Genomic DNA, 26,972 nt, shown 5'->3' on the forward strand with positions numbered 1-26,972 from the left:
ACGTGGACACATAGAAGGAAACAACAGACCCTGGTGCCTGTTGGAGGACAGAGGACAGAGGAAGGAGAGGATGAGGAAAAATAGCTAATGAGTACTAGGCTTAATGCCTGGCTGGTGAAATCATCTTTACAGCAAACCCCCACAACACAAGTTTACCTATGTAACAAACCTGCACTTGTACCCCTGAACTTAAAAGTGTATATACATATATAAAAAGAATAAAACACACTACTCAAAGAGATGACTGATTAATTTCCAGAATTAAAGTCATGAGTTCTTAGATTTAAAAAAAATTAACAGACTGAACAAAACAAGTCTACATCGAAACACAGTATGTTTACATACCATAAGAATAAAGTCAAGCCAGAGAAAAATAGCAGATTATCTAGAGAGGGATAAAACTTTGACTGACAGCAGACATATAATCCATAAATAAATAAATAAAGGTTAGACAGCTGAGATACTATCTTAACATGCTGAGAAAAAATTGTCACACTATAATTCTATAAGCAGTTATAGTTTAACAATGTGAGCAAAATAAAGATATCTGTAGCTAAAGTAAAGGCAAAGAACTTAATTTTTTAAAAAGCATTCACTAAACGAATAAAGTACTGGAGAAAATAAAACAGAACCCAGAGGAAGTAGAATGCAACAAGCATTAGGGAACACACCAATTGAAAAATATGTTCGTTTCTCTATACAAAATCATAGAATGTAAAAAACATACATTATGATTTTCAAGTTTTGAAAATAAATATCTTATATTCACAAAAACACAGAAGACTTGAGAAGCAAGCCAAAGTTAAAGCATTCAAAGTTTCTGCTTTACTAGTAGGAAGACCAATGTAAATTAAAGTAAAATGTAACTACTATAACCTTAAGGTCCCAACTGCAAAAACAATAATAGAATACATAACTTCTTAACCAGTGACAGCTACAAAAGATGTAATATATGTATGAAATATGAGTAGAAAAAAACAACCCAAATATCTATAAACAGAATGGATAAATTATGGTATATTCAAACTATTTGAGTTTTACTCAATAATAAAAAGAATACAGATACACATGACATGAATTAAATTCACACACATTATGCTGATCAAAAGAATTCAAACAGATACAAAAAAGAACATGCTCCATATAATTTCATTCATATTAAGGTCAAAGGCAGGCATGGCTAATCTATGGTGATAGAAATAAGAATACTACATGCCTTTGAGGATTGAAGACCAACTGGAAAGGGGCATAATAGAATTTGCAGAGGATGGAGTAGGTATATTTGTTTCCTTGGGCTGCTGTAACAAATGACCACAATTTGGTGTCTTAAACAACAGGAATTTATTCTCTCAGTTTCAGAGACAAGAAGTCTGAAACTCCAGTATCGAATCTGCAGGGACTTGCTTCCTCTGAAGGACGCCAGAGAATCGTGTCTTGCCTCTTTCAGCCTTTGGTGACCCAGGGCATTCCTTGACTCACAGTCACACAGTGTCAATCCCTCCATTGTCTCATGCCTTCTTCTCTCCTATCTCCGTGTCTTTTTTTTGTCTCTTATAGTGACACTCCCATTGGATTTAAGTCCCTTTATCCCATATAATCTCGTCTTCATTCTTACCTTAGTTGCATCTGCCAAAACCCTGATTCCGAAAAAGGTCACCTTCCAAAATTTCCAGGAGGACATGAATTGGGGTGGTGGGGTGGGAGTATACTAGCCAATTTGCTAAAGGGGATGATGGAAACGTGCTACATCTTGCCTGGATATTGGTTATACAAACGTATACATTTGTAAAATTCATAAAACTATGCATTTATCTAAGTATACTTGTACATTTTTATAATTAATATGCATAATTTACAAGTAAATTATATCTCACTTTAAAAAAAATTAAGCATATAAAGGTTATGCACTAATTTCAGGATAATGTACTTACTTATAATTACATCTGTTTTGAAGATTCCACAAATTATATTAGATGCTCACCTATGAGATACTATTTATTTATTTATTTTTCCAAACAGAAATAGTCTACTGATGGGACAAGGTGGGAGAAAACAGTACTAAGCAAATGTTGAAATAGCATTTAAAATAAGTTAATACCTGAACCATATGAAGTTCACTGCATCTGATGGGGACCTTGAAAGAAAACATGTAAAATACTCTTGCTATAGCTGGTATATAATTTAGAAATGGTACAACCTGAAATATAGTTTATAAAATATGAAAAATTCATGTAACTGTTAGTTGTCACTGCACCAAGCAAAGTCATAAATACAAGAGAATACATGTGGTCACAACGGCTGCATTTTATTGAGTTAACCCAAAAGAGAATGAAGAGAGAAAAAATAGAAAACTCATCAATTATTGAAACTTTTAGCTTTGAGACTACATATTGCTTGCCCTCCATAGAGTCATTCTTGAGTATAAAACTAGTATCAAGCAATAAGTGGTCTGGCTGGCAGCTCTACAGAGTACATTGTATATCATGTCATTCCTTTGCTTATAATAATTTAATGGCCATTATAATTATAGCAACGTGTAGCAAATCTATATAGGTTTTAGTTCCACAAGAGAATCTTCCTTCCTCCCTCAAGCTTCCACATCCCTGATGTGGTCTTACAGTCTCTCGTCCAGCAGGGGGTCCCAAAACTAAGGCTTACTCTACCAAAGGGGCTGAAGAAGAAACAAGGCCCTTCAGGATCAGGAATCAAGGCCCCTTGATTTGTCCAGAAAGATCTACCTCTTCCTATCTATTCTAGGACTTTTTTTTCTATCAACTGTTTTATCTGTATGTTGAGTCTATTGCATGGGCATTCTCTCACTTAAAAACTATCTATGCTTTCCAAATAGTCTCTCATTTAATATATTATTTCCCTAAATCTGTAATTGTTGCAGGGGAGAGCTAGGGAACCAATTCTGATGAAAAATCATCCCCTTAGATACAGTTACCCATAAAATTCTGGCAAACAACTTACCAAATATTCCTTTATATATGTATACATGTATAAAATATACAATTTGTATTTTTCATACACATCATACTGTACCTGTTGGGTCATAACTTGTTCAATTTCAGTAAGTTGTTAGCAATTTTCCATAACAATGAACTAAACCAATGTCACCATCATAGTTCTTGGAAGTATCAACCCTGTTGCCTCTACTTATCATCAACCTCTGCTGAATTATCTCCAAAACTGCTTTTATGAAGACCACAACCAGTTTTCTCATCATACATTCAAGATCTCATTCTCAATTTCCGATCCTCACGATTCCAATAGCCTAGGTTGGAGGAAAGTTTTCTTCCTCCCCCAGCTTCTATGATAATATTGCCTCCTACAGGTTTGATTCCAACTCTCACCCGTATGATTTCCATGAATATTCTCATAATTTGGGCCTTTACCACTTCTCATTTGGGTGGTTATGAAGTCCCAACCCTAGATCTACCCTCTCCCCACTTCACTCTACATTCTATTGCTGAGTTAATTTTCCTGTTTGTATACTCACTGTACTATTTTGTTATGCGTTCATCTGCCTAGATAATTAAGATTTATAAATAATTTTTGCATAGCTGACCAAAAATAAGCTTATACTATCAATAATTTCTCTAGCTGCCTTCTGAAGAGGTTTTATTCCAGTATCGCCCTTAGTGTCCCGAGTAGGGTGTAAGTGAGTGAGTTTCAAAAAACTAGGCTATCATTCAACTTCTCTGTGCCAGAAAGGGTAAAAAATTGAGGGGATGGGAAAAGCTGAAGAAGAGCAATAGCAAGTGGGAATACTGACAGGCTGTGTGAGGAAATGGCTATGGTGGAGGAAAAGGTAGTCAGAGAGAATCCAACTCTTTTTCAATTTCAGAGTTGTCCAAGATTGTAACCTACCTTAAGCACAAAGACTCTATTGAATGATATTTACAGAAACAATGTATGACTCTTTCATGAAAAAAAGCCATCTTTTTAACATAAAAAACTGAGCAACTAAGACAAGGGCAGGGGTTGCTGGCTGGAGCTACATCAAAAGCAGTCCCACACTACAGAGCCCTCTGAAACATGTTGACGACCTTCTGCTCTAGAATTTATACACAAATTTGAAAAATCAAGAACAAGCAATTATCCAATAAAGTATCCACTCCAAACCTAGCTTAACAAAGGAAGATCCTGGAAGGTTTACAAGTACACAGCAGAATGTTTGAGGAAGAGGTTCACTGTCTCACAGTCATTACATGCTGAAGTTGAAGCTATACATTCAGTTCGAAAGTTAAACCAAAGCTCTTTATCACCATAAATCATGCTCCACAGTAAGAAGTATAGAGAAAAGAGAATTACAGAACCAAGAGAATTGACACAAATTAAAGGCTTTTTGTTTTGTTTTTACGTATCAGAAGCCAACTTTCATCTTGATCATAAAAATCTCAGAGTCAACAAATTGCGCCTTATTTTTTTAAAGGTATTATTAAAAGCATTGCTTTATTTACTTGAACCTCAACAGACTTAATGAAAATGAATTAGGGAATACTCACCCAAGTCCATATCTTAGGTATCTTTATAACCCTACACACGAGGAATTCTCTTAAAGCAAGAGTGATGTGAGCCACACCTAACCTAAGTACTCTCTCCCCGTTTTCCCCAATCTTCAGTCATGATGCTGCTCAATGCTGAATAAGAGCCCATGTGATTTTTACAATTTGAAGCTTCTTGCCCCAAACTTCAAACAGACTTTTCCATTTAATTAACCATTTTCCACTATTTTAGCGGCCTTCTCCCTGTTGTAAATCAATAGCTTAGTAATTCCACAAGAACTTCTCCATCTACCATATGGTCACTACACCAACCTCTGTGTATAAACACAGGCAAAAAAATAGACGTTTAAACATCACTAGAGTAATTTATTTTGTCAGGATCTTCATAAGTCGAATGGCTCTGCCCATTGCTCTGAGATTTAATTCAAGTGTGCAGGTGAATAAACAGATCTTAATTCTCAGCTTTGATGACCATGTTTATTTGTTCTCTCTGTGAGCTTCAACTTTTCCAACCCTAAAGCCTGCTGAGATCCAGAGCCTCACGATTCCAACCAAAACACTTTTCTAAATCTAGACCCACCCAAAATTCTAAAGATGAAATATATCTCATAAAACATGAAAAATCCTCAAAACTGTGATAAACAGTGATTATAGCACAAACCCACACATATCCCCTGGATGCGAAAAGGAATATTACAGGGATTTAGCAAACAAACAAACAAACAAACAAAAAAACCATGAGGATGAAACAAGGTAACAATACCTATATCACAAACAGTTATATCAAGAGAGACAGCATTAAGTAGAACTCTTTATTATTAATTCTAATTAGTTGATTTGTGTTCCCCTTAAATTGCAAAGTAGTCTAGCCTTTTCATGAATTCTGGTATTTTAAAGTATGGTCCTTTGTTAAATCCAGCTATTCGCATTTATCTCCTAGAGCACTTTATGTAGGTGTTGAATGCCCATGTGTTTCTAATATACTCCTGACTTCTAAAAAATGTGTTCCCTTGTTTCTGCAGCTAGCCCCTGCCAAGCAAGAAGAAATCTGAATTCCTTCTAGGTGAAGGCATCCATCCTGACAAAGGTACAGATTTCTAATTTTGAAAATAATAAGACTGAACAATGGGCTGTTGGCATCTTAGTCTCACTCTATATTTGCTGGTCAAATAATGTTGCAAGTTCAACCCATCTTTTAAATGAATATTAACTTCATCAATCAATATCATAAAATTGCTAATGTATGTCTCTTCCTAACCTCAAGTTCAAGATATGTATTTAGGGAAGAAAAAAAAACATATAAAAGGAGGAGGATTTGGGGGGAATCCCACCTCTGTCACCCGTAACAGGGAACTTGCATGTCAGATGCTATACAAATCAAGTTGCATACATTCTCCCAACTAGAGCTTGGCAACACTGGGATAAAAATCCTGTAATCATGTATACTACCAAGCTCAAACTCAATTAAGCAAGGAAGGTAACAAATTAATGTGCCACACAAGTTTTGACCAAAATGCCAAATACTGTCTTAAGATATTTTGGTTAGTTTTATATAAAATTATAAATATTTAGATGTCATAAACCCAGTAGTCTAACTGTGAATGTAAAGAAAATAAATTTTAATCCTAGACCATCACCATTAAAAGCATGCTTTAGATAGAAAATGAATACTACAATTAAAAATGTTAATCAAGCCTAAACATAAATTTCTAGATTTCCTTTAAAATTTTAGAAGGACTATGTTAACATAAATTTAATATAGAAAAAAAATTGGCAATGAAGAGCAAAGCTTGTGCCAAAAATTTCAAAATTACAGAACTCCTAGAATTAAACTGTATTAATGGCCGGGTGTGGTGGCTCACACCTATAATCCCAGCACCTTGGGAGGCTAGAACAGGTAGATAACCTGAAGTCGGGAGTTTGAGACCAGCATGGCTAACATGATGAAACCCCATCTCTACTAAAAATACAAAATTAGCTGGGCATGGTGGTGCATGCCTGTAATCCCAGCTACTCAGGAGGCTGAGGCAGGAGAATTGCTTGAACTCTAAAGAGAATCACTTCTGTTTGAGAGCATAATGAACCTCCCGGGAGGGAGGCATTGCAGTGAGCTTGGACCGTACCACTGCACTCCAGTCTGGGTGACACACTGAGACTCCACCCCCCCCCCAAAAAAAAGAAAGAATTAAACCATATTTTCTCAGAATCTTTTTATCTTTTGTCATGCGTTCTTTAATAGAGAATGATATTTTTAGCTACAAGGCTTACAAAGCTTTAACTCCCCGAAAAGCATTAACTTTGAGAAACTCATTGTTTACCTAACAATATTATTTAAAAATTAATAAATCAATTAGGAATGAAAGATTGGACCTATATTTGTCTAGCATATACTTGTCTACTATTTTCCTTGAGAAAATAGTATTTCCAAACATTTGTAAGCTCCTCAAATATGGAAATCATCTCTACAAATGAGTATTTTCAGTGACATCAGGATTAAAGTTCTTTAATCAGATCATTTGGCTTCTCCTATTGAAATACATATTTCACTGTACAAAGACTCAAAACTAGGAAAAACTAGGAGTTTTTGTTTGTTTGTTTTGAGACAGTCTCACTGTGTCAAGATTGGAGTACATGGCACAATCTTGGCTCACTGCACCCTCCACCTCCAAGGTTCAAGTGATTCTTGTGCCTCAACCTCCCGAGTAGTTTGGACTTGTGCCACCACACCCAACTAGTTTTTGTATTTTTAGTAGAGATGAAATTTTGTCATGTTGGTCAGGCTGGTCTTGAACTCCTGGCCTCAATGATCCACCTGCCTCAGCCTCCCAAAGTGCTGAAATTACAGGCATGAGCCACTGCACCTAAGCAAACTTAGTAATTTTAAAATATTGGTGGAGAGAGTTAGAGTCACAGATCTATTTTTAACACATGAAGTGCTATTATCTTCCAAAAAAAAAAAAAGAAGAAGAAAATTACCAGAACTATAAACCCTTAAATATTCTCGAGTGCCAGCACTGTTCAAGCTGTAATCCTCATACACTGGCACCTCAGATTAATCACACCTGGATTAACTATGGTCATAGTGTAGGTTGCTGGAAAAAGATATATATTTGACACAGAACAAAGAAACAAAGGATCTATGAGGAATGTGTCATGAATGCTTCAAAGTCTGATTTAACTAAGATGCCACAGGGCAGCTCAGCATACTTAATAATTATGGGTCAAGGAAAGACGATGAACTGAGATATGGTACAAAGTACATGTGGGGTCTTAGGTGCTTCTGTTTGAGGGCACAATGGACCTGTCCAGAACATGATAAACACATTCTTCTTCTCACAATTTACGGACATCATTAACATTCGAGATAATCTGCCAAACTGAAGGAGACTGAAAGGATACACCGCCAAGCAAATAATCGCGGTGGTCATCAGAGGAAAAATAACTTTGGTTCAATACATTTTACTTTGACAGAGTCCCTTTCAACATTTCTCACCCAAAACATAAGTAGTACATGTGGCTTGTGCATCTGGTGGCAGAGTCAGAGACATTCCAAAGGAGCTGCTGATGCACATCAATGGCAATGCAAGGTACTTTTGAGACATATTTTGGGGGAGCGCATCAATAGCAATGCAAGATGCTTTTGAGAGTTTTGTATTTTTTGAGTTTTTTTTAAAATTATGGGCTTAGCGCCACAGAGAGAGGCTCAAGGAAAGCTAAATTTAGCACTTTGCCAAGCCAGTTCTATGCCCTGGCCAACTGAGAGCCAGTCAGAGTGAGAAGCTCAAGTAGAATGGGATTCAATTGAAATAAGTGGGATTTAGAATTCTCCAGGGAACATTTTCAAAAACAGTCATGAATATGCCAAATCAAGTAAAAAGACAAAACACAAGGAAAAAAAAGTAGTTATCTATAGGCCCCAACAAGAAATTAAAATCGTGTGATCTCAGTTTAGCGCAAACAGTTCCCCAAATGATGAAGCCTTTCACATAATTAACACTTTGGGAAACCAAGTCCTATAAGAATTACTCCTCCTTTTCCCCACTAGAAATCTTAACGCATATCCCCACACTAGACATTAATTCTGACAGGTAACAAAAAAAAGTGTACAATTAAGGATCACAACACATGCATCAGAAAACTGAACTCTTTAAGTGGGAAAATATGCCACCAGAATCACGAGCTCCTCAGTTTGTACAACTGCTAACACCAATAACATTAATTAGCTGATGAAGTCGAAGCAAAACATAGGATGGTTGAATGTTGTTTATTTTTCCAGAAAGAGATGATGTTTTTGAAACAAGGGAAGAATCATATCCTAAGTTCTACAAAATAAGCCACCTGCTTGAATCAGTGAGAGAAAAAAATAAATGTACTCCATAAAATTCTTCTAATGCCAAAAGAAAAGTATGCTAAAAGTTAGTATGTGTGTGTTGAACAAGGAGAACACATGGACACAGGGAGCGGAACATCACATACTGGGGCTGTCTGGGTACTGGGGGGCAAGGGGCGGCATAGCATTGGGAGAAATACCTAATGCACTCAGGGCTTAAAACCTAGATGATGGCTGATAGGTGCAGCAAACCACCATGGCACATGTATACCTATGTAACAAACCTGCATATTCTGCACATGCATCCCATAAAGTATAATAATTTTTAAAAAGCATGCGTGCGATCCTGTAAGCCTTAGCTTGAAACTGCTGTGTAGTACAGATCACTTATGCCAAGTGTTGGCTGGAGCTTTCACAGCATACTTAAAAGACCCTGTGGAAATGTTGACAGACTGCTGGTGCTAATAGTAACCCCAACATGAGCAGATCTAAATATATACATTTACGAAGATTGCAAAACCACCACCCTCACATGGTTCCATGTTTACACAAGGAGATAATCCAATTATTTAAAAAGAAGAAAACAAACTGCTCACAAACAGAGCCAGATTTTTGTTCCATAAAGTACTTAAATACTTCTTATACTAACACAATTTAAAAACAGTTTTACATACTTCCTAAGAAATGGAGCGTAAGTGCCACAGTGTCTGACCTATCCAACTGCATGTAGGAAAATCTTTCCCTCCTGCCTATCCAAAATTAAATTGTTTTTACAAAGGGGTAAGATGGACTCTATTTAACATATAATTCTCATTGTGCTTAAGGTATTCAATTATCCCTCGTATACCACCTGCTTCCTAGAATAGAAACTAGTTGGTCACTCCTGCTTATATCATTGTCTTAATATTAAAACAATAAATGGAAACAAACTAGATGAATTTTTGGTGTCATAAACACAGCCCTCAAGAAGAATCAGTGTCATAACTAACCAGATTAAAGACTCCATGTGTTTTAAATGTGGAAATGCCCATGGGTTTTACTACTGTGCTTTAAAATTGAGAATGGCTGCTCTTGTTAGCTACATTATTCTAGAGAAAGCTTTCTTAAACAAAGATGATTTTTTTAATTGCCTTAATAAAAAGCACACTAACAGACCTAAAGTTGACCAATGTTATTATGGAATACTACATTAGGATGCAAAAAAGTCAGTTTTATTTTCTACAATGTAGGTCACTGATGTTTTGTCACATGTTAACAAAAATCAGGATGATTCACTACTAAATCTCCAGACTTACATCGAATTTAAAACTCAATAATTTTTTAAACCAATGGTCTGCATTTAGCATTCATATGCAGGTTATTTTGACATGCTTTGTTGATTTGCTAACTTCACAGCAATTCATACCTGAGACCAGTTTGAAATCTACTTGCTCAACTGTTTTTATTCTAAGAAGGTTCTGTCTATTATGAATAAGAAGAAATAAAAAACAGGAAAGTCAAAATGAGGGTTAAAAAGAAAAAAAACATAACTCTGGGGAACATGCTACAGGACAGATTGCAGTCTACATGCTTTCATACCTTTTGAAACTAAACTTCTTATATATAATTTCCATTTATCAAAGTGAATAAACAAATCAGGGAGTTTTTAATAATCTTTCCAAGATCACAGTTTGTGACAAATGTGAATGCAGTTCTGGCCTTTAACTCCAAAATCCTGGCTCTTTATTTCCTCATTAAACAACATACGTACAGCACCTAGGGGAAGAAATGCATTATACCATGATTTAAATTGCGAGAACTTTCTTTCAAATTAGGCCATACCCTCATAATTCCCTCACTGCTCCTTTCCTCTGTTTTTAGCTACAACAAAATAATCAAAGTTCCTTTTGATAGTTAGTCACTAAAAATACTATGTTAATCTTTTCTAACACAGCTAGAACTATAAGCCAACAAAATTAAGATGTTACCCACAAAAATACTTCAGAGTAAAACTGCTGATCCATCAAAAAGGATAATGGGGGAAACTGAGTTACAAGTTTCCACTGGCAGAGGTTAAATTCAGAATTATAAATGGAAAGTCTTTTACTGTTTGGGCATTCAGCAAAAGGCCAGCACTTTTTAAAGAGGGATCTCCACTTGACAAGTTCAAAGAAAACAACAATCACCCCAAACCATGCAATTTCCTGCAAATAGGCCACTCTCCTCACTGTCTTTGAAGACAGATCCTGTCCTGGCTAAGGGGCCTTTGAAGTCACACAGCAAGCATACCTATGTAATTAGAAAGCCTGGGTATACCACTCAAATGATCAAAACTAGACTTCACAAATGCATGAAAGCCAGAGGAATAGAATGAACAGTTTTGGAGAGGAATTTGTCACTGCTTACTGACCATGATTCTCCTCTATCTTCTCCAATTCTTGGAAGCCAAAAACAACCTGCATCTTCATTCATGGAAAACTGTAAATGGTACTGAACACTCTCAAAAAGTGTCATAACTGTATGTGCATATGTATTTAGCCAGATACATGTATATATGTATGTAGCCAGATATATATATAGACATATAGGTACAGTCATATGTAATATGTGTGCATACAAATGTATACATATGATTTTTCTCAGTCATTTAAGTATAATTTGCAGATATTCTGTCCTCTTATCTCTAAATTTTTCAGTAAAAAGTATTTCCAAAAACAAAGACATTGCTTTATATGCTATCTTTTAATCCTCACTCCATAATTATGCCAACAATGTCCTTTATAGTTCTTTATTTTTTTCCTAGATAAGAATCCCTTTTAGGATTATACATATTAGGTTTGAAATCTAACCTAATATGATAGGTTTGAAAATCGTGTCTCCAAGTCTCCTTTAATCTGGAGCTCTTTAATGAGCTTAACAGTTTTTAAGAGAACAGGTCAGTTATTTACAACATGTCTGTGTGGGTTTGTCTGATGTTCCCTCATGATCGGTTGTATATTTGGGGGATAATGTATGAAGCGAGGTTGTCTTTTTCTGTGCATCATGTTAAGAGGCACACAATGCATTTTGGTTGCATTACTGTTGAAGCTAACTTTGATGCTTGGTTAACGTGGTGTCTGCTAGGTTTCTATACTATAAAGTTGCTATTTTTTATTCTATAATTGATAAGTATTTTGAGAGGAGACATAGTAAAACTATATAAATATCCTGCTATTCAAACTTTCATACACTGGTTTGACATCCATTGGTGACTCTTGCCTAAATGAACTATTATCATCAGGTTGTCGAAGATAATTTTTTAACTCCATCATTTCCTTTCCATTTATTAGTGGGCATGCTGGTGTTGGGGAGACCTTTACCTTCTCCCTCATTTGTTTGATATAAAAAAGCAGACAGACAAATGAGGGAGAAGGGAAAGGTACTCATGAATTTTATTCAATGGGCTGTAGTCTGTTACTGTCTTCATATAATACTTAGATTATTCTAGATTCGTTCAGTAAGAGCTCTCCAAAATGTTGTAGTTTTAAAGTTGTATTTTATGTGCATACTATCAAGTGCTTTGGGGTAGAGAAGGAGGAGATATAATTTATTCTGGAAGAGCTAAAAAATAGGCAGTAACAGGACTCGGGTCTTGAAGAGAATACAGGAGTTTGCCTGTTGGAACAAGATTTCCAAGTCCAAGGAAGAGCATATGTATATATATAAACATACAGACATATGCGCAGGTTTGGGGAATGCGAGGATAAAAAGTTCACTATGTCTGATAAACCTTAGCTGATTGTATTGGTCATTTATCTTTCAGATAAATAGCAAAAACAAAAGGAGTCATTCAACACTTAAATGCAAGGAATAACTGTTAATACGAAAATTAAATGTTATCATAGTTTGTTTTAGAATAGCATATAGAGACTGTGATCCTAGAAGTATAATCCCATACTTTAAGAAGATAATTTTCAGAAGAAACAGGCTTGTGTTTGTAGCCAAAGCTTCTAAATTAGAATATAAATTATAAGGCTATTTACAAAATAAGAACATCTTTACATAATCTCAAAGGGGAAAAGATGAGTGATAATCTAGAGAGTTCAACATGGTTGCATAGAAAGTTCTCTGATGAATTCAAACATTTTAAACAACATGTAAAAAAGGATATATTCAGGGAAAAAGTAATATCAAAAGAAATGTAAAGATAAAAGTTTCCTAACATTTGTGAAAATTTTTAAAATTAAATTTGCTTTAAAAATAACTTAAGTTCACTTACTAAGATATAATGTAATAGTAGATGAGAGAGATAGGAAGACTATGGGTTTTTTATTTACTTTCTATTTTTGTCTATTAAAAATGGAGACCTTCAAAGTGAAAAGGAAAGATCAAGCATAGATTAAGGAAAATACATTAAAATATAAGGCAGAAAAGAAGGCTCTAATTAGTTACATTTTTATAGATTTTTTTTTTAATACTGGCAAATTGATTCCAAAAAAAAAAAAAAAAAGGAATTCAAAAAGACAGAAGAATATCTGATTTTCAATATGCTGGGAAAATTGAACTTTACAAACTCCAAATTCTGAAAGAGACTGTAGGACACCAGGATTGTAAACACTTTATAAACACCTTACCTGGTGTAAGTCATTAAGTCATATCAAAACTAACATTATTTTAAAAATAATTTCCCCTGCATTCTCTCCCTCTGTTATGTCAACATCTACATTTGTCTATATCTATCTATATACACACAGACCTAGAGGTAGAGATGAAGAAATGCACACTGATAATTATTTTGGTGAACTATTTGAAAGTAAACTGCAGACATCACAATATGTCACTCTATATTCTTCAGCATGTGCTTTCTAAAAATAAGAAGACTATTTTACATAACCACAATAGCATTGCCAGATCTCAGACATTTAACATGGGTTTTAAAAAGTATCACAAATATGTTGTTTATATTCCTATTTCTTCATTTCTTCCAAAAAATATTGTTTTTCCCATCTATCTTTAGAAACCTATCAAGGGCCATGCATTGCATTTGGTTTATTTAGTCTTGTTTAATTTCCTCCATTATTTTTTGCTTTCTTGACACTGAGATTTTTATAGAGTCCAGGCTAGTTGTCTTATAAAATCCACATTTGAATAATTGTGGCCACACAGATCACCATTTTGCCACAACTAATATAATAACTTAGGCAGAGATCATCACCATCCAAACACCATTTGGTTAAAGTTTATTGGGAAAAAAATATATCACCCAAGAGATTATGTATTAATCACAAATGAGAAAAGTTGCCTTTATAATGGAGCGATTTAGCCAAACTTACATTAACCAAGTGATCAAAACTAGAATCACCAATAATGAAACAAACTGCATCACTGCCTCCTGATGTCATGTGACAGGGAGGACACACCTGCAGAGAACTCTCGTCAACAGACACACTCTTGCAGTTACTTCATAATCACTAAGTCTCCAGTTTCATCTTCAGGCATCAGAACTTGATATTGCAGAAACCCTGTTTCTTCCTCTTTAAAAACTCTTCATTTTTATTCATAGTACCCTCAAGAACAACGTATTTTTTAAAAAGGTGTGGCAGAAGGGGAAAATAAAAAGCCAGTAAATAAAGACTGTGAGGAGCTTGGGTTTAGCTCAACATCAGCACTAATCAAGCTGGGTACATGCCTGTAGTCCCAGCTACTCAGGAGGCTGAGGCAGGAGGATCACTTGAGCCCAAGAGTTCGAGGCTGCATTGCACCATGATCAAGCCTATGAATAGCCACTGCACTCCAGACTGAGCAACACTGTAAGATTCCATATCTATAAAAAAAATTTTTTTAACTACACCTTGCCTGTCTCAAAAACAGTAACAGAGCTGATCATTAGGTTCATACACATAGATATTCAAGTATGCAGCACACACATACCTGCATACACATACACCCAAGGGAGTGGCGTAAAAGAAGAAATTAGCTATTCTCTGGAAAGATCAGTTCATTGTCTTGGTATGCAAACATTTCTAGGGCCACTATATATGTTTAAGAACTAAAGAACTCAATTTTGTTTTATGTTCACCAAATATTTCCTTTAGAAAAATTTTATTATGACAACCCAAATTTCTTGCTTTTCCTGTAATAATCAGATGGCATGGCCCATATTCCTGCTTGATAATCATTAACCAGAGCTGAATAGCAGCTGCCTGCATTAGAGTACATCTATTTAATGTGGAGTTCATCACTGTTGACTAGCCTGTGGCCTTCCTCACTCACAGAAATAACTAACTGCTAGGCCTCTGAGGATTAGGCTTCACAAAGGACACAAGACACCACAGCTCATATGATCATAGCCAGCTCACTCAACTCAAGGAGAGGTTGCAGTCATCTTACAAACCACTGCAACCTCCTCACTGTGAATTATTAATCATGAAATGATGGTTTCTTAATTGCAGCTTGCAGAGTTTGCATAAAAATATTGACGTTATAAGTAATATGTTCAAATTATGTGTATTAATACATATTAAGCTATTATAAACATATTTAAAATGTACCCTTGTTTCATAATATATCAAATATACTTTGTACAATGGTTTGCTAGTTTTAAAGTCTATGTTCATAGGGTAATTAAAGAGTTCTGAAAGGCTATGTTAAAAAGTCATAAAATACAAAACATAAAAAATAAAATTAAAAGGTAAATTTGATTAAAACAACAAACTTCTTTGCAGGAAAGTATATAATAAAAAAACTAGAAAAGGTCATTGAAACATACAATAATGGTAAATTTTTTTGTATAGAGAATACTGGCAAATCAAAATCAAGAAAAGTCCTTTCGGAAAAGGAAGTAAAAATATAAATAAGCTACTGAAAAAAAAAGTAGAAATTAATCAGACATAAAAAGATATATAATATATTCAATCTCATTACTGACAAAATGCAAATCAAAATAGACTCATACCTACACTAAATTAAGATTTAAGGGATTTATGATTTTAGCAACTGATAAGCATTCAGGAAATGAGCATCTTATATACTGCTAGTGGTAATGTAAATTGGTATATATCTCCTAGAATATAATTTGGAAATATTGAAATTTTCCTCTGTAATGTAATATTACTTCTATGAAATACTAATTTCATAGAAATTCCATGTGAATTTCATAATATTACTTCTAGGAATCTAGTTGAAAAAATTGGATCAATGCAGAAATATATACAATTTATATCACAGCATTTGTTTTACTAGTGAAAAGATAGTAAACATCCTAAATGTCCACAAATAAAATACTGAATAACTTATATTAGTTATAAAATATTGACTACAAAGAACCACTGATTATGCACAGCAGTATTAGCATACAGACAAGGCTCTATATAGACTGGGGACAGATTACAAACACAGTCTAGGATCCTATTTTTTAAAAGTCACATATATTACATGTGATTAAATTTTTGAGTATTAACTCAATTTTAAAATTTATTTTTAGCTCTTAGCTTTTTCTTCATTCAAATGCTCAAGTGGAATTCACTGGCTCAAAGGAAGGTTTCTCAAGAAAAAGAAGTACAAATGCTCAAATTTTGAGTTTCCAAACAGAATTTTAGAACTCTTGGAAGAGACAAAAATCTTTACTTTCCTTTAATTTTATTGCATCACAAGACACTGAATAGGCTGGACACACTGGATCACACCTGTAATTCCAGCACTTTGGGAGGTTAAGGTGGGCAAATCACTTGAGTCCAGGAGTTTGAGACCAGCCGGGGTGACATGGCAAAACTCTGTCTCCACAAAAAATACAAAAATTAGCCAGGCATGGTAGCACATGCTTGTAGTCCCAGCTACTTGCAAGGCTGAGGCAAGAGGATCACTTGATCTTGGGAGGTGGAGGTGGCAGTGAGCTAAGATTGTGCCACTGCACTCCAGCCTGGGCTACAGAATGAGACCTTTTCTCAAAAAATAAAAATTAAAAGCAATTAAAAAATAAAAAAAGATATTGAATTATAAGCATCAAAAAACAGAGACCAAAAAAAAAAAAAAAAAAAAAAAAAAAGACTCAGAGCAAAAGTCCATCATAAATAAGCATAAAGGGCTATATAATCTTTCACAGCTAATTATCTGCTTAGACAAATAAAAGACCCACTGAATCAGCAGCAAGTTGTGAGGGGGAGAGAGAAGAAAACACTGAGTTTTGGTTGAGTGGATCTCTACAAAGGTACGTATGCCATAACCTTTGGGAAATGGAATAAAAGATAATGCATATTCCATCCTGACAAATTTGGGAAATGAAACAAGAAGATAGCTGGAAAGCCCAAGGAAGTCGTAGAATCCAGGAGTGCTCCTCCATCCCAGACACTTACACGAGTAGAACACCAGACATGGTAGTAAGACATTCAGGGCAAAGAGGGTCCGAGATGTCTTCTTGAGTCCAAAGCAGTATAAGGGGCCATCCAAACTACCTTACACTCCAAGAAGAGTTCAGAAGTGGCTTAGAGAGAGAGCAAGAAGTGAAGACAGCTTCACAGTCAGGACAGAGAGGCAGAAAGCCTGGACAGAAGAACAGAGCCCTCATGAATGTGTGATATGCAGGGGATGACATGCGGGCAGATGGAGGAGAGTGAAGATCAGTAAGGATAGCACATGCAGGGGAGGAGCGTCAGGATGATACGAGGTCTCCATCACTTTCCCTCCCTTGGCAAAACTTGATGCAAGCCTTGGTGAAAAGGCAAGAAAGGAAGGAAGCGCACACCCAGGAATAAAAATGGGAAAACATTTCATTAAAAAAACAAGATTAATTTACCAAAATTCATTTTCCATGACTAAGAGAAAGTCAGACCAAGATAGAAACTAATTCAAGTTTAGAAAGTAAAGTGCCAGCCTGGGCAATATATGTGACCTTGTCTCTACAAAAAAGAAGTTTAAAATTAGTGGGGCATGGTAGCGCACACCTATAGTCCCAGCTATTCTGGAAGCTGAGGTGCAAGGATCACTTAAGCCCAGGAGGCAGAGGTTGCAGTAAGCTGAGATTGCATCACTGCACTCCAGCCTGGGTGACATAGTGAGACTATGTCTCCAAAAAAAAAAAAAAAAGAGGGTGACTTGGTTGTATCGATGGGTATATGTCTTAGGAAATTTCTACCTTTTACATACACACAAAAAAAATCTTGCAAAAGACGACAAAAGTATTAACAGTGATTACTACAAGGTAGTGTGAATCAGTTTTCTTTATTGTATTTGGCACTTCATAAACATCTTGCAATGAAGTCATATTGCTTTAATAAAGAACAGAGTGATTTTGCAATAAAAGGTAAATGACAATTATTCTCTCTTAAAATGTTTTTAAAGAAGAATATGGCTTTTAAAATAATTTTGGTACCAAAGTACCTCATTATTTCTTAGTTTTTGCTTCAAGTTGTCCAGTGGTTCATATATGGCAATTAAGAAAAAAGTTCTTAGGGTAAATCCATGATTTACCTGAAATAACAAAGTAGGATGTGTGCCATTTGAACCACACACACAGAATGCACAAGTTCATCCGTGCAGAGGAAATAATTGGGCAGCGAAGAGTTACTGTCTCTTTAAAAAACATGTAAAAGCTTAATTTGCTTAAAATACAGGAACCCAAAGGCCCTAATTACCTTAATTACAATTTCCTCCAAGTACAACATTCATAAGCCTTAAATCCCTTTACTCAGTTTTACTACCAGTAATTAAGTAAAATACACAGAGCTGAAAGAGTATGTGTGTTTAAATTTAATAGAATCAAGAAACATTTGTGTCACTTAAGCCTCCATTTTTCAATACAGAATGAAAATAAGGAAAAGGAAGAGAGCTGGGAAGAATTCAGAGTAGGTGGAAAGAAAATATTCCTACATGAATTCAACATCTAAATAACTATAGTATATGGATGCTGTTTATATAATTTGTTTTCATTATTCCTTTATGAAACAGTTAGTGGAAAAGCTGAGACCAAGATTGGTTTTTGAAACTACAGCACGAACTTAGCAAGCAATCCTTTTAAGTCTTGCTATACCAAATGTGGTCCTCAAACCTGCTGCATGAGCATCACCTAGAAGCTGAATTTCAGACCTTCCTCATCCCATACCTCATGTATTGTAGAATCACAGGCTTCACTTCACTGGTGAATCCAAATCTGCTTTTGAACAAGATCCTCAGTTGATTCCTACACATTGCTATAAAGCATTCAGATCAAAGTTCTGAATTTCACCCTTCTCCCTCAAAGTAGTAGTAAGGAAAACAGATAATCTGTACCCCAAATCCCTAAAATTACATGTTTTCCTACATATAGATGAAAAACCATTCAAATAAATATCCTTCTATTAGAAAAGTCTAGTCATAACTGAAGTAGAAATTTCTTTTATAATATCAAACTGCAAATTGAAAATGGAGTGACATGTAAGAGAAATTCCAAAAGTGAAGACTCTACTCTTGGAATTAATTGATCCTGTTCAACCTACAGTATGGGAAACTACTAGTTAATTAATTAATCCTATTCAACCATTGTGTAAGAAACTAGTAGTTGAAGAAGTATCACCATAGTCAAGAATGGGATATATAATAAAAAAGACAGTCCAAGAAAGTTTAAGCTTTAGGAGTATACTACATGAAGAAGAATTAACAAAGATTAGGAAATATAAAAGTTAAGGTTTTCAAGTTTTCATTCATTGACATTTGTAATCCTCATGTTGGAATTTACCCTAACTTTGCAACCAACACAGACCTAGCACAGATCAGAGCCTATGGGTCTTGCCACATTGGATCAGGCTCCCAATTCTTCTAGTCCAGGATTCTGATGATGGTACCAAGGGACATGCTATGGGAAAAACGGCTGTTCTTTGATATCAACCTCAAAGGTTAGGAGTGTACCCAACACATCCCTAGTTCCCAGCAAGAACCTATTAAGGATCTGTCATCTACAAATTTACTTAAATCATTTTTGAGGTTATTTGTATTTTCCACCCCTAATTCTTAATTGGTTCCATAAATTCACACTCATTGAAATTTTCTAGTCTCACTGCTCACCAAACCTTAGAATAAGGCAGTATTCTAACTATCAATACTATTTATATCAACCACAATGTCAAAAACAAGTGACCATATCTTCCTTACAGAGCTGTTTCTACATATATCCCTATTTTTTTTTTATTTCTCCTCACAAGCAGTTACCTCCTTACCCTGTTTTAGAATCCTCTTTGTGTCTTCTCCAATTCCATTATATGTATTTTTAGGGGATTATCAGTCTAGTACAAGGAGGGGATATACCATTAATTTATTCAAAGATAAGAGAATGTTTCAAAATTCATTTCCTGATTAGTCAAGACTCAATCCACGCATAAAGAAAATGTGGTAGAGATACACCATGGAATCCTATGCAGCCATAAAAAAGAAAAGGATCATATCCTTTGCAACAATATGAGTGGAGCTGGAGGTCATCATCCTAAGTGAAATAATGCAGGAACAGAAAACCAAATACCACATGATCTCAGTTATAACTGGGAGCTAAACATTGAGCACACAAAGGCACAAAGAAGGGGATAACAGACACAAGGGCCTACTTGAGTGGGGAGGGAGGGAGAAGGGAGAGGACTGAAAACTACCTACCAGTACTAGGCTTATTACCTGGGTGACAGAATAATCTGTACACAAAACCCCCATGACATGCAATTACTACATATAACAAACCTGCACAAGTACCCCCGAACCTAAAATAAAAGTTTTAAAAAAAAAAAAAAAACTTCAATCAAAATCCTCAGGGATTCTGTAACCTCTGATCAATACTAGTAACTAAAACTAGAAACTTAACTTCTTATTTATACATTGTTTTTTCTGTTTCTATTTTTGGTTGGTTTTTACACTCACCCTTATACTTTTCCACCATTGTTAATAAATTCATCTGCCTTTCTGTGCAGAAACCATTGTTAATAAAAGGTTTGCCCTACAATTTCTTCCCATTGGATTGAGCTTCTGCCACTCAGGAGAGATTGCTATTAGTAACCAAAAGTGAAACCTGCTGCATCCTCTTTCAAAATAGTAAATTGACTTAAGACTACAATGATCATTGATCTTTAAGATGTTCGACTTGCTGTATATTTCCTTTGTAGAAAAATACCCCACATTATACCTGTGATTCATAAGTTGGTTTGTTAGCCATAAAAGGAACATAATTACACCCTCCAATTCTATGGTGATAAAGTGCTTTTAGACATAAAGTTATATCACATTCTTGTGACATACATACATATTTTGATAATTTAATGTGGTTAATGGCTGGGTATAACTAGCCTTAGAGGGAAAAAAAACCCATATCATCATTCTCCTGAGCAGGTTATATAAATGTCAATAGTACTGTTATTTATCTCACATTCTAATGATATGTGACACGCACACAAATAACACTAGTATGAGAAGTGTTACAAACCCTATCTTGAGAATTTTTGCTAACACCTGAACACATGTGGTATGGTCACTTGAACCACGGCAAAGACTCTCTCCTTGAGCAAATGTAGTCAGGTTCCTCTAAGCCCTTTTCTCTGGACTAGGCCTCAACTGTGACCCCTGTTCTTGTTGGGCCTACCTAGAAAGAATCCTGCTAAGTCAGTGTAGAGAGCATCCCCATCCTGGATTTCTGATCACTCTTGATAGCTGATCAAATGCCTCACCCCCAACCATTGATATCTGATCTTAAGTCAGTTTAGCAAGAGTCCTCCTACCATTAATATCTCTTCTTAGTAATTTTCTATCCAAATATCCCCAGCCCCACTCCTAGTATATAAATCCCCACTTTTCCTTGTATATTTGAAATTAAGCCCAGTTCTATACTGAGGTATCTTTCCTCCTATTGCAATAATTCCTGGATAAAATCTGTTTTTAGTCACTTTCATTACTGTCTGGCTCTGGTTCTCTTAGACTGCCACAAAGAAAAATAAGACACCAACTATTGGTACGTATAACTTTTGAAGGTGAGGGGGAGAGAATGCAGAGAAAGGAAAGACACTATTCCAGGCGGCACAGGCTCCTAACCTACACCATCCACTTGGGTGCTGGAGAAGAATGGGAAGGAAATTAGGAGTTAGATGTAATGAATACTAGAGGAGGGACCATCCAAGGTTGAAATCTGGGAGAGAGAAAATGGCTACAGAAAATCTCTAGTAAGAATCCAGGACCATCCAAAACAGTCAATTGTGAAGCAGAAAAAAGACACTTTCTGGCATATAGGGTCTCAAAAATATATATCCCAGGTATCCTTTCTCAGTAAGCTACTAAAGGATGTATGTTCCACAAAAATGGAATTTAAAAATAATAAAAATAGAACAGGAAAAGATAGAATCCAGGCAACAGAGTAACCAACACAAGTTAGGGGCAGAAGGAATTCCCCAAGATCATACTATGGGAAATCCCAAGAGGACACCTGTGAAGCAGGCTATAAAACATCCAGTCAAGACTGCTGTAGACCAGCGACACTGAAAGGTATTTATCCAAAAGGATAAAATAAGATAGTTAATATATTCTAACATACTAGAAAGGAATTTAGCAAACTGAAGAGCATTTAGAGTTGAATTTGGGAAGCATACATAGAGAAAAAGCCACCTCCAGAGAAAACAATAACTATGTAGGATAGGAAATGCAACAAATATTTAAAATATACATACACTATGTGACTCAGCTTTGGATAATCTTTGTTCGCAGGGTTGACATGGTTTAGATGTGTGTCTCCACCAAATCTCACATTGAAATGTGATCCCCCAGTTGTTGGAGGTGGGGCCTAGTGGGCAGTACAGATTCTTCATGGCTTGGAGCTGTCCTGGTGATAATAAGTTCTCACGAGACATGGTTGTTAAAAGCGTGTGGCACCTCTTCTGGACATTTTACCTCTACTCCCACCATGGTAAACTTCCACCATGAGTAAAAGCTTCCTAAAGCCTCCCCAAGAAGCTGAGTAGATGCCAGCACCATGCTTCCCATAAATCTTGCAAAACCACAAGCCAATTGAACGACCTTTTTGAAAAACTTAATTACCCAGTCTCAGATATTTCTTTAGAGCAGTGTAAGAATGGCCTAATACAATGGTTGTAAGAATATAAATGCCACCTATTCATGCCTTAAAAAATGAAAATATAACTCTACCAGGAGAACAGGGAAAAGAAGTGGGCTATTGTATAGTGAGGAAGGGAACCAGTTTAAGTAAGCTAAATACTTCTCTTCCATAGTAGCAATTTAGCACATAATGCCCCAAATTAAAAAGCAGAGAAGGAGCAATAAAAGCATGTTATGGAAAGATACAAACATAAATACCCAAAGGTTCTGAAAGTAGTCAAGGGGGGCTCCGGGAGTAACAAGAAGGCATTGGAATGGAACAGATTCTCATTATAGGCCTGGTAAACCATGTACAACTTTGATAAAAACAAAATTTTAAAACAAAGGATATGCTTATTTCTTTTTAATATTAGTAATGAACGATTTGCCTATCTTGGGAAAATTTCAATCTTATGGAAGGAAAGAAATTTCAAACTAAAGATTCAATTGCATGGAACCTCCAAGAATCAAAGGGAGGGAAAATATACAGCTGAATGTTAATAGTCTGTGGGCTGTCAGCACTTAACATTATAATCTTTAAATTCCTAGATTTGTTTTCCTAATTGCTACCAATGTAAAAGCCTTCCTAGAATTTGAAGTCTCAGTCTACAGAATGTTGCATCATTCAGCAACTGAGCAAAACTTAACTTGTTTGATGTAGAAAAAAAAAAAATACCTTGTTTTGTGTAATACTGTTATTTACTTAATGGCAGGTAAAATTAGCCTCTCAATTCATATTTATATTTTCTTGCTAAAAGGGGACTTCACTTAAATCTGGCAGAAAACAATCAGAGTTAAGACAGACACACAGATTCACCTTTCTAAGGTAAGCCCTTTTGGGGAGTCTCTTATTTCACCCAGAAAAAATAAGAAAGTTAATCCTAGTTATCATGACACATTCTTATATAAAGCATTGGTTTACAAGGGGAAGAATGCCTATATGGTGCATGGCACTTGTAATAAATCCTTCTCACACTGTGGCATATTAACCAATATTTCCCAAACCTCCCTTAGGTAAACACAAGAGACCTCAAGCAGCCAACCAGCTTAACTGAGACCACATCAAGTAAAACCAGGCCACACACAAGTACTTTCCTACATAAAAGACAAAACAATACATGTATGATTTTAATAGTTTAAGCTATTCCAGCATTGGCTAAAATGTACATCTTTCCAGACTTAGCAAAAATACAGACATTATCCAGGCCTAAGCAGTTTCATATTCAGTAAGAATTAAATCTCTTTGTTCCTCTTTGCCAAATGTCTTAAATAGGAACAGAAAGGCAGGAGGCACATGACAGAAAATCCAGATAAATATTAAAAATAAATTCACATATTACCAAATGCTAAGATTTTTTTTCCCATAGAACACCCAGAGTTAAGAGTGCCAGAACTCTGAATTTCATATCTTCATGGTCTTTTAGCGAATTTGGCCTTTATATTTAATGATTCATATTTTAAGAAAACAGACTTCATGCCAACCTAAGAACTACATATATATTATTACATAGATGTGTGATAGTTTTAAAACCTGACTCATAGCACTATATTTATGTTAGCCAATACAACATAGATCACTCTAAAAAGATGTATATAGAAGCAACCTTGGTAGAAGATTATTTTATTTCTAATCCTTGAATCACAAAGACTCAAATATACCCAAGTTTAATAAAATGAATTCTACTCAAAACTCTGAATTATACAACACTGATTCTTATGTTAAAAAAAAACACAGCCTGGCCAACATGGTGAAACCCCATCTCTACTAAAAATACAAAAATTATCCGGGTGTGGTGGTACACGTCTGTAATTCCAGCTACTCAGGAGGCTGAAGCACAAGAATTGCTTGAACTCGGGAGGTGGAGGTTGCAGCAATCAGAAATCAAGCCACTGCATTCCAGCCTGGGTGATAGACCAAGCCTCCAACTCAATAATAATAATAATTAAGGTAAAGAAAATTAAAATTAAACATATGACCCATAAAACCCTTTCCCATTTATATGTTTATCTCATCTTCTGCAAATCTGACCCATGCTCCAAGGTAGGCGTGCTGCTTTGAGGGCTTCTCTCAGCCTTTCAGTCGGAGCCAATTCTCAGTCACATGTTGACACACTGCTTTTAAACTTTCCTTTAATGATTTCTTAAAAAAAAAAATTGCCCTTAAATCAAGCTGGGTGAGAAAGACCACAATTGCCTCCTTTTTCTTCCCCCCTTTTTTGTTAACCTGTGTGACAAGAACACCAGTCAGTCTTAGAAAGTGCCCAAGCACCTGCTGATTGGGTGCTTTTTAAAGAAATAATAGTGGCATTTTTCTGGCAAGAACAGTAGTCCCTTATGGGTATATGATGGTTTTCTCCAAACATTCTTTAAAAGGATAGACTTTGTGCTTTGGTTTAGTGCTACTAGCAGTAGAAAGACTAGCAGGTAACTTGATATCAGACACTCCTAGTGGCTGCTCTTCCTTCAGGATTCACATTTTCTTCAGGGCAGCAACACGCCTGACAGAAGAAAACTGCTTTCTCATGCCCTCTGGCAGTTAGTAGGCATTTGTTGCACAGCACTCTAAACAGGAATATGGTGTATGCCAGATGCCAGTTGATCTCTTTTTTCATAAAAGTTAAAAAATAAAACAGTAGCTCTTCCAGAAGCCCTCTCCAGGAGACTCCTGCTACCTCTAAGGGAACAAAAACCTTACATCCATCCAAGCGTCTCATCCCTCACCACAGTCAGTCAGCAACTCTTACCAATCTGCATTCTCCAAAGCATCTTTCACCCTGTTCTCACTTCTGCATTTTCATCACATTTCTCACGCCAAAACTTGGGCACCTCTACCAATGTACACGCTTTCATGCTCCCAACTCTCACATCCATCTAATTCATTCTTCACTAAACTGTCACTGGGATTTCTTTTAAGAAATTAAATAAAATCCTATCACTTCTGCTATTTAAAAATCCACTGTGGTCTCTACTACCTAAAGAACAAAGTCTAGTCTCCAGTCTGAGCTATGTCTCCTCTTGCACATAATAGCAGCCTCGAATTCAAGTTTGTTTCTGCTTATAACCATCCATGCCTAAAATATATTTACCTGCAATATTATTGCTTTAGTTTTATAATTCATAGGACTCATTTGAATCTCTATTTCATATATTCATTTATAAAATTTATGATTACTATGTCCTACATACTAGGAACACAATAATAAGTATAAAAATGATACACAATTCCCTAACCTAAAAAAGAACACATGATCTCCTCCAGGAAGCCTTCCCTGATACCCTAATCCCTTTTAAAGTCAAAGAGCCACTACAGTATCACTTTGAGGCATCCTGGAGTCTTCTATATTTGTTACATTATAAAATTACCCATCTACACATATGTCTTCCCTAGTAGACAGTAAGCTCCCCCAAAACAGGTATCACCTCCTATACATTCTGATGTGCCCAGAGTCCACTTCAGTGTTTGGCATCAAGTATGGATATTTGCAGGTTTTAGCACATGCTTTTACCTGGCTCCTCAGAAAATAAAATAAGGTTCCTGGTCTCTAGGAACATGCAGTCTAATTTAACAAGATACTTATGCAGAATATCCCCAATTTAGTGCAACATTAATAAATTTAAAAATCCCTAAGGCTTAGTCTCAACCATTTTGAACAATCTTATGTTATATAAATCATTGACGTGAAAATCAACTGTACTTCTCTGCCAAACAAACTATTAACTAGTTTACGGAGACAGTTGGACTCACTGGAATATGCAAATAAATTAACTTTTTTCTCAAAACCTTTCTCCTTTTGCTGCCCTGAGCCCCTACTTCACAGATGGGTATCAGTGACCTAAGTAGAATTAGCACATTCTATAAATGAAAGCAAGTAGGAATTTATTATAGTTCTTCCTGCATATTTAAGGCCCATTCCTTTTCAGTTTAGGCATCAATGTAAATTGAACGCAAAACCCCTCCTCCTGGCAACACAGGTGGGCAAAGTCTAATTCCAAACAGCTTGGGGAACATGGGGATTAGAGGGATGTGCTAACATTCTCCCGTGTGCTAGAGGGGAAAAGGGGACATATCTTCTACCTAAAAGGTAAGG

The 26,972-nt window shown here is 35.8% G+C and overlaps 1 protein-coding gene across 8 annotated transcripts in view; it reads right to left on the reverse strand.

Annotated features, from left to right (window-relative positions):
- Positions 1 to 26,972, reverse strand: part of RSPO2 (R-spondin 2) — a 223,442-nt gene that overhangs the window by 95,957 nt on the left and 100,513 nt on the right. The window contains exon 1 of one of the 8 annotated variants that reach the window (XM_032251733.1): positions 4,512 to 5,029. The exons of the other annotated variants lie outside the window; for them this stretch is intronic. Within the exon in view, the coding sequence (XP_032107624.1) occupies positions 4,512 to 4,521 (10 nt within the window). The 5' untranslated portion in view covers positions 4,522 to 5,029. Of the gene's footprint in view, positions 1 to 4,511; positions 5,030 to 26,972 lie in introns of those variants that run through there. 8 annotated transcript variants of the gene reach the window in all.

Source organism: Sapajus apella, unplaced genomic scaffold (assembly GCF_009761245.1).
Source record: "Sapajus apella isolate SASKATOON/1434 unplaced genomic scaffold, GSC_monkey_1.0 scaffold3, whole genome shotgun sequence".
Classification (NCBI taxonomy): Eukaryota; Metazoa; Chordata; class Mammalia; order Primates; family Cebidae; genus Sapajus; species Sapajus apella.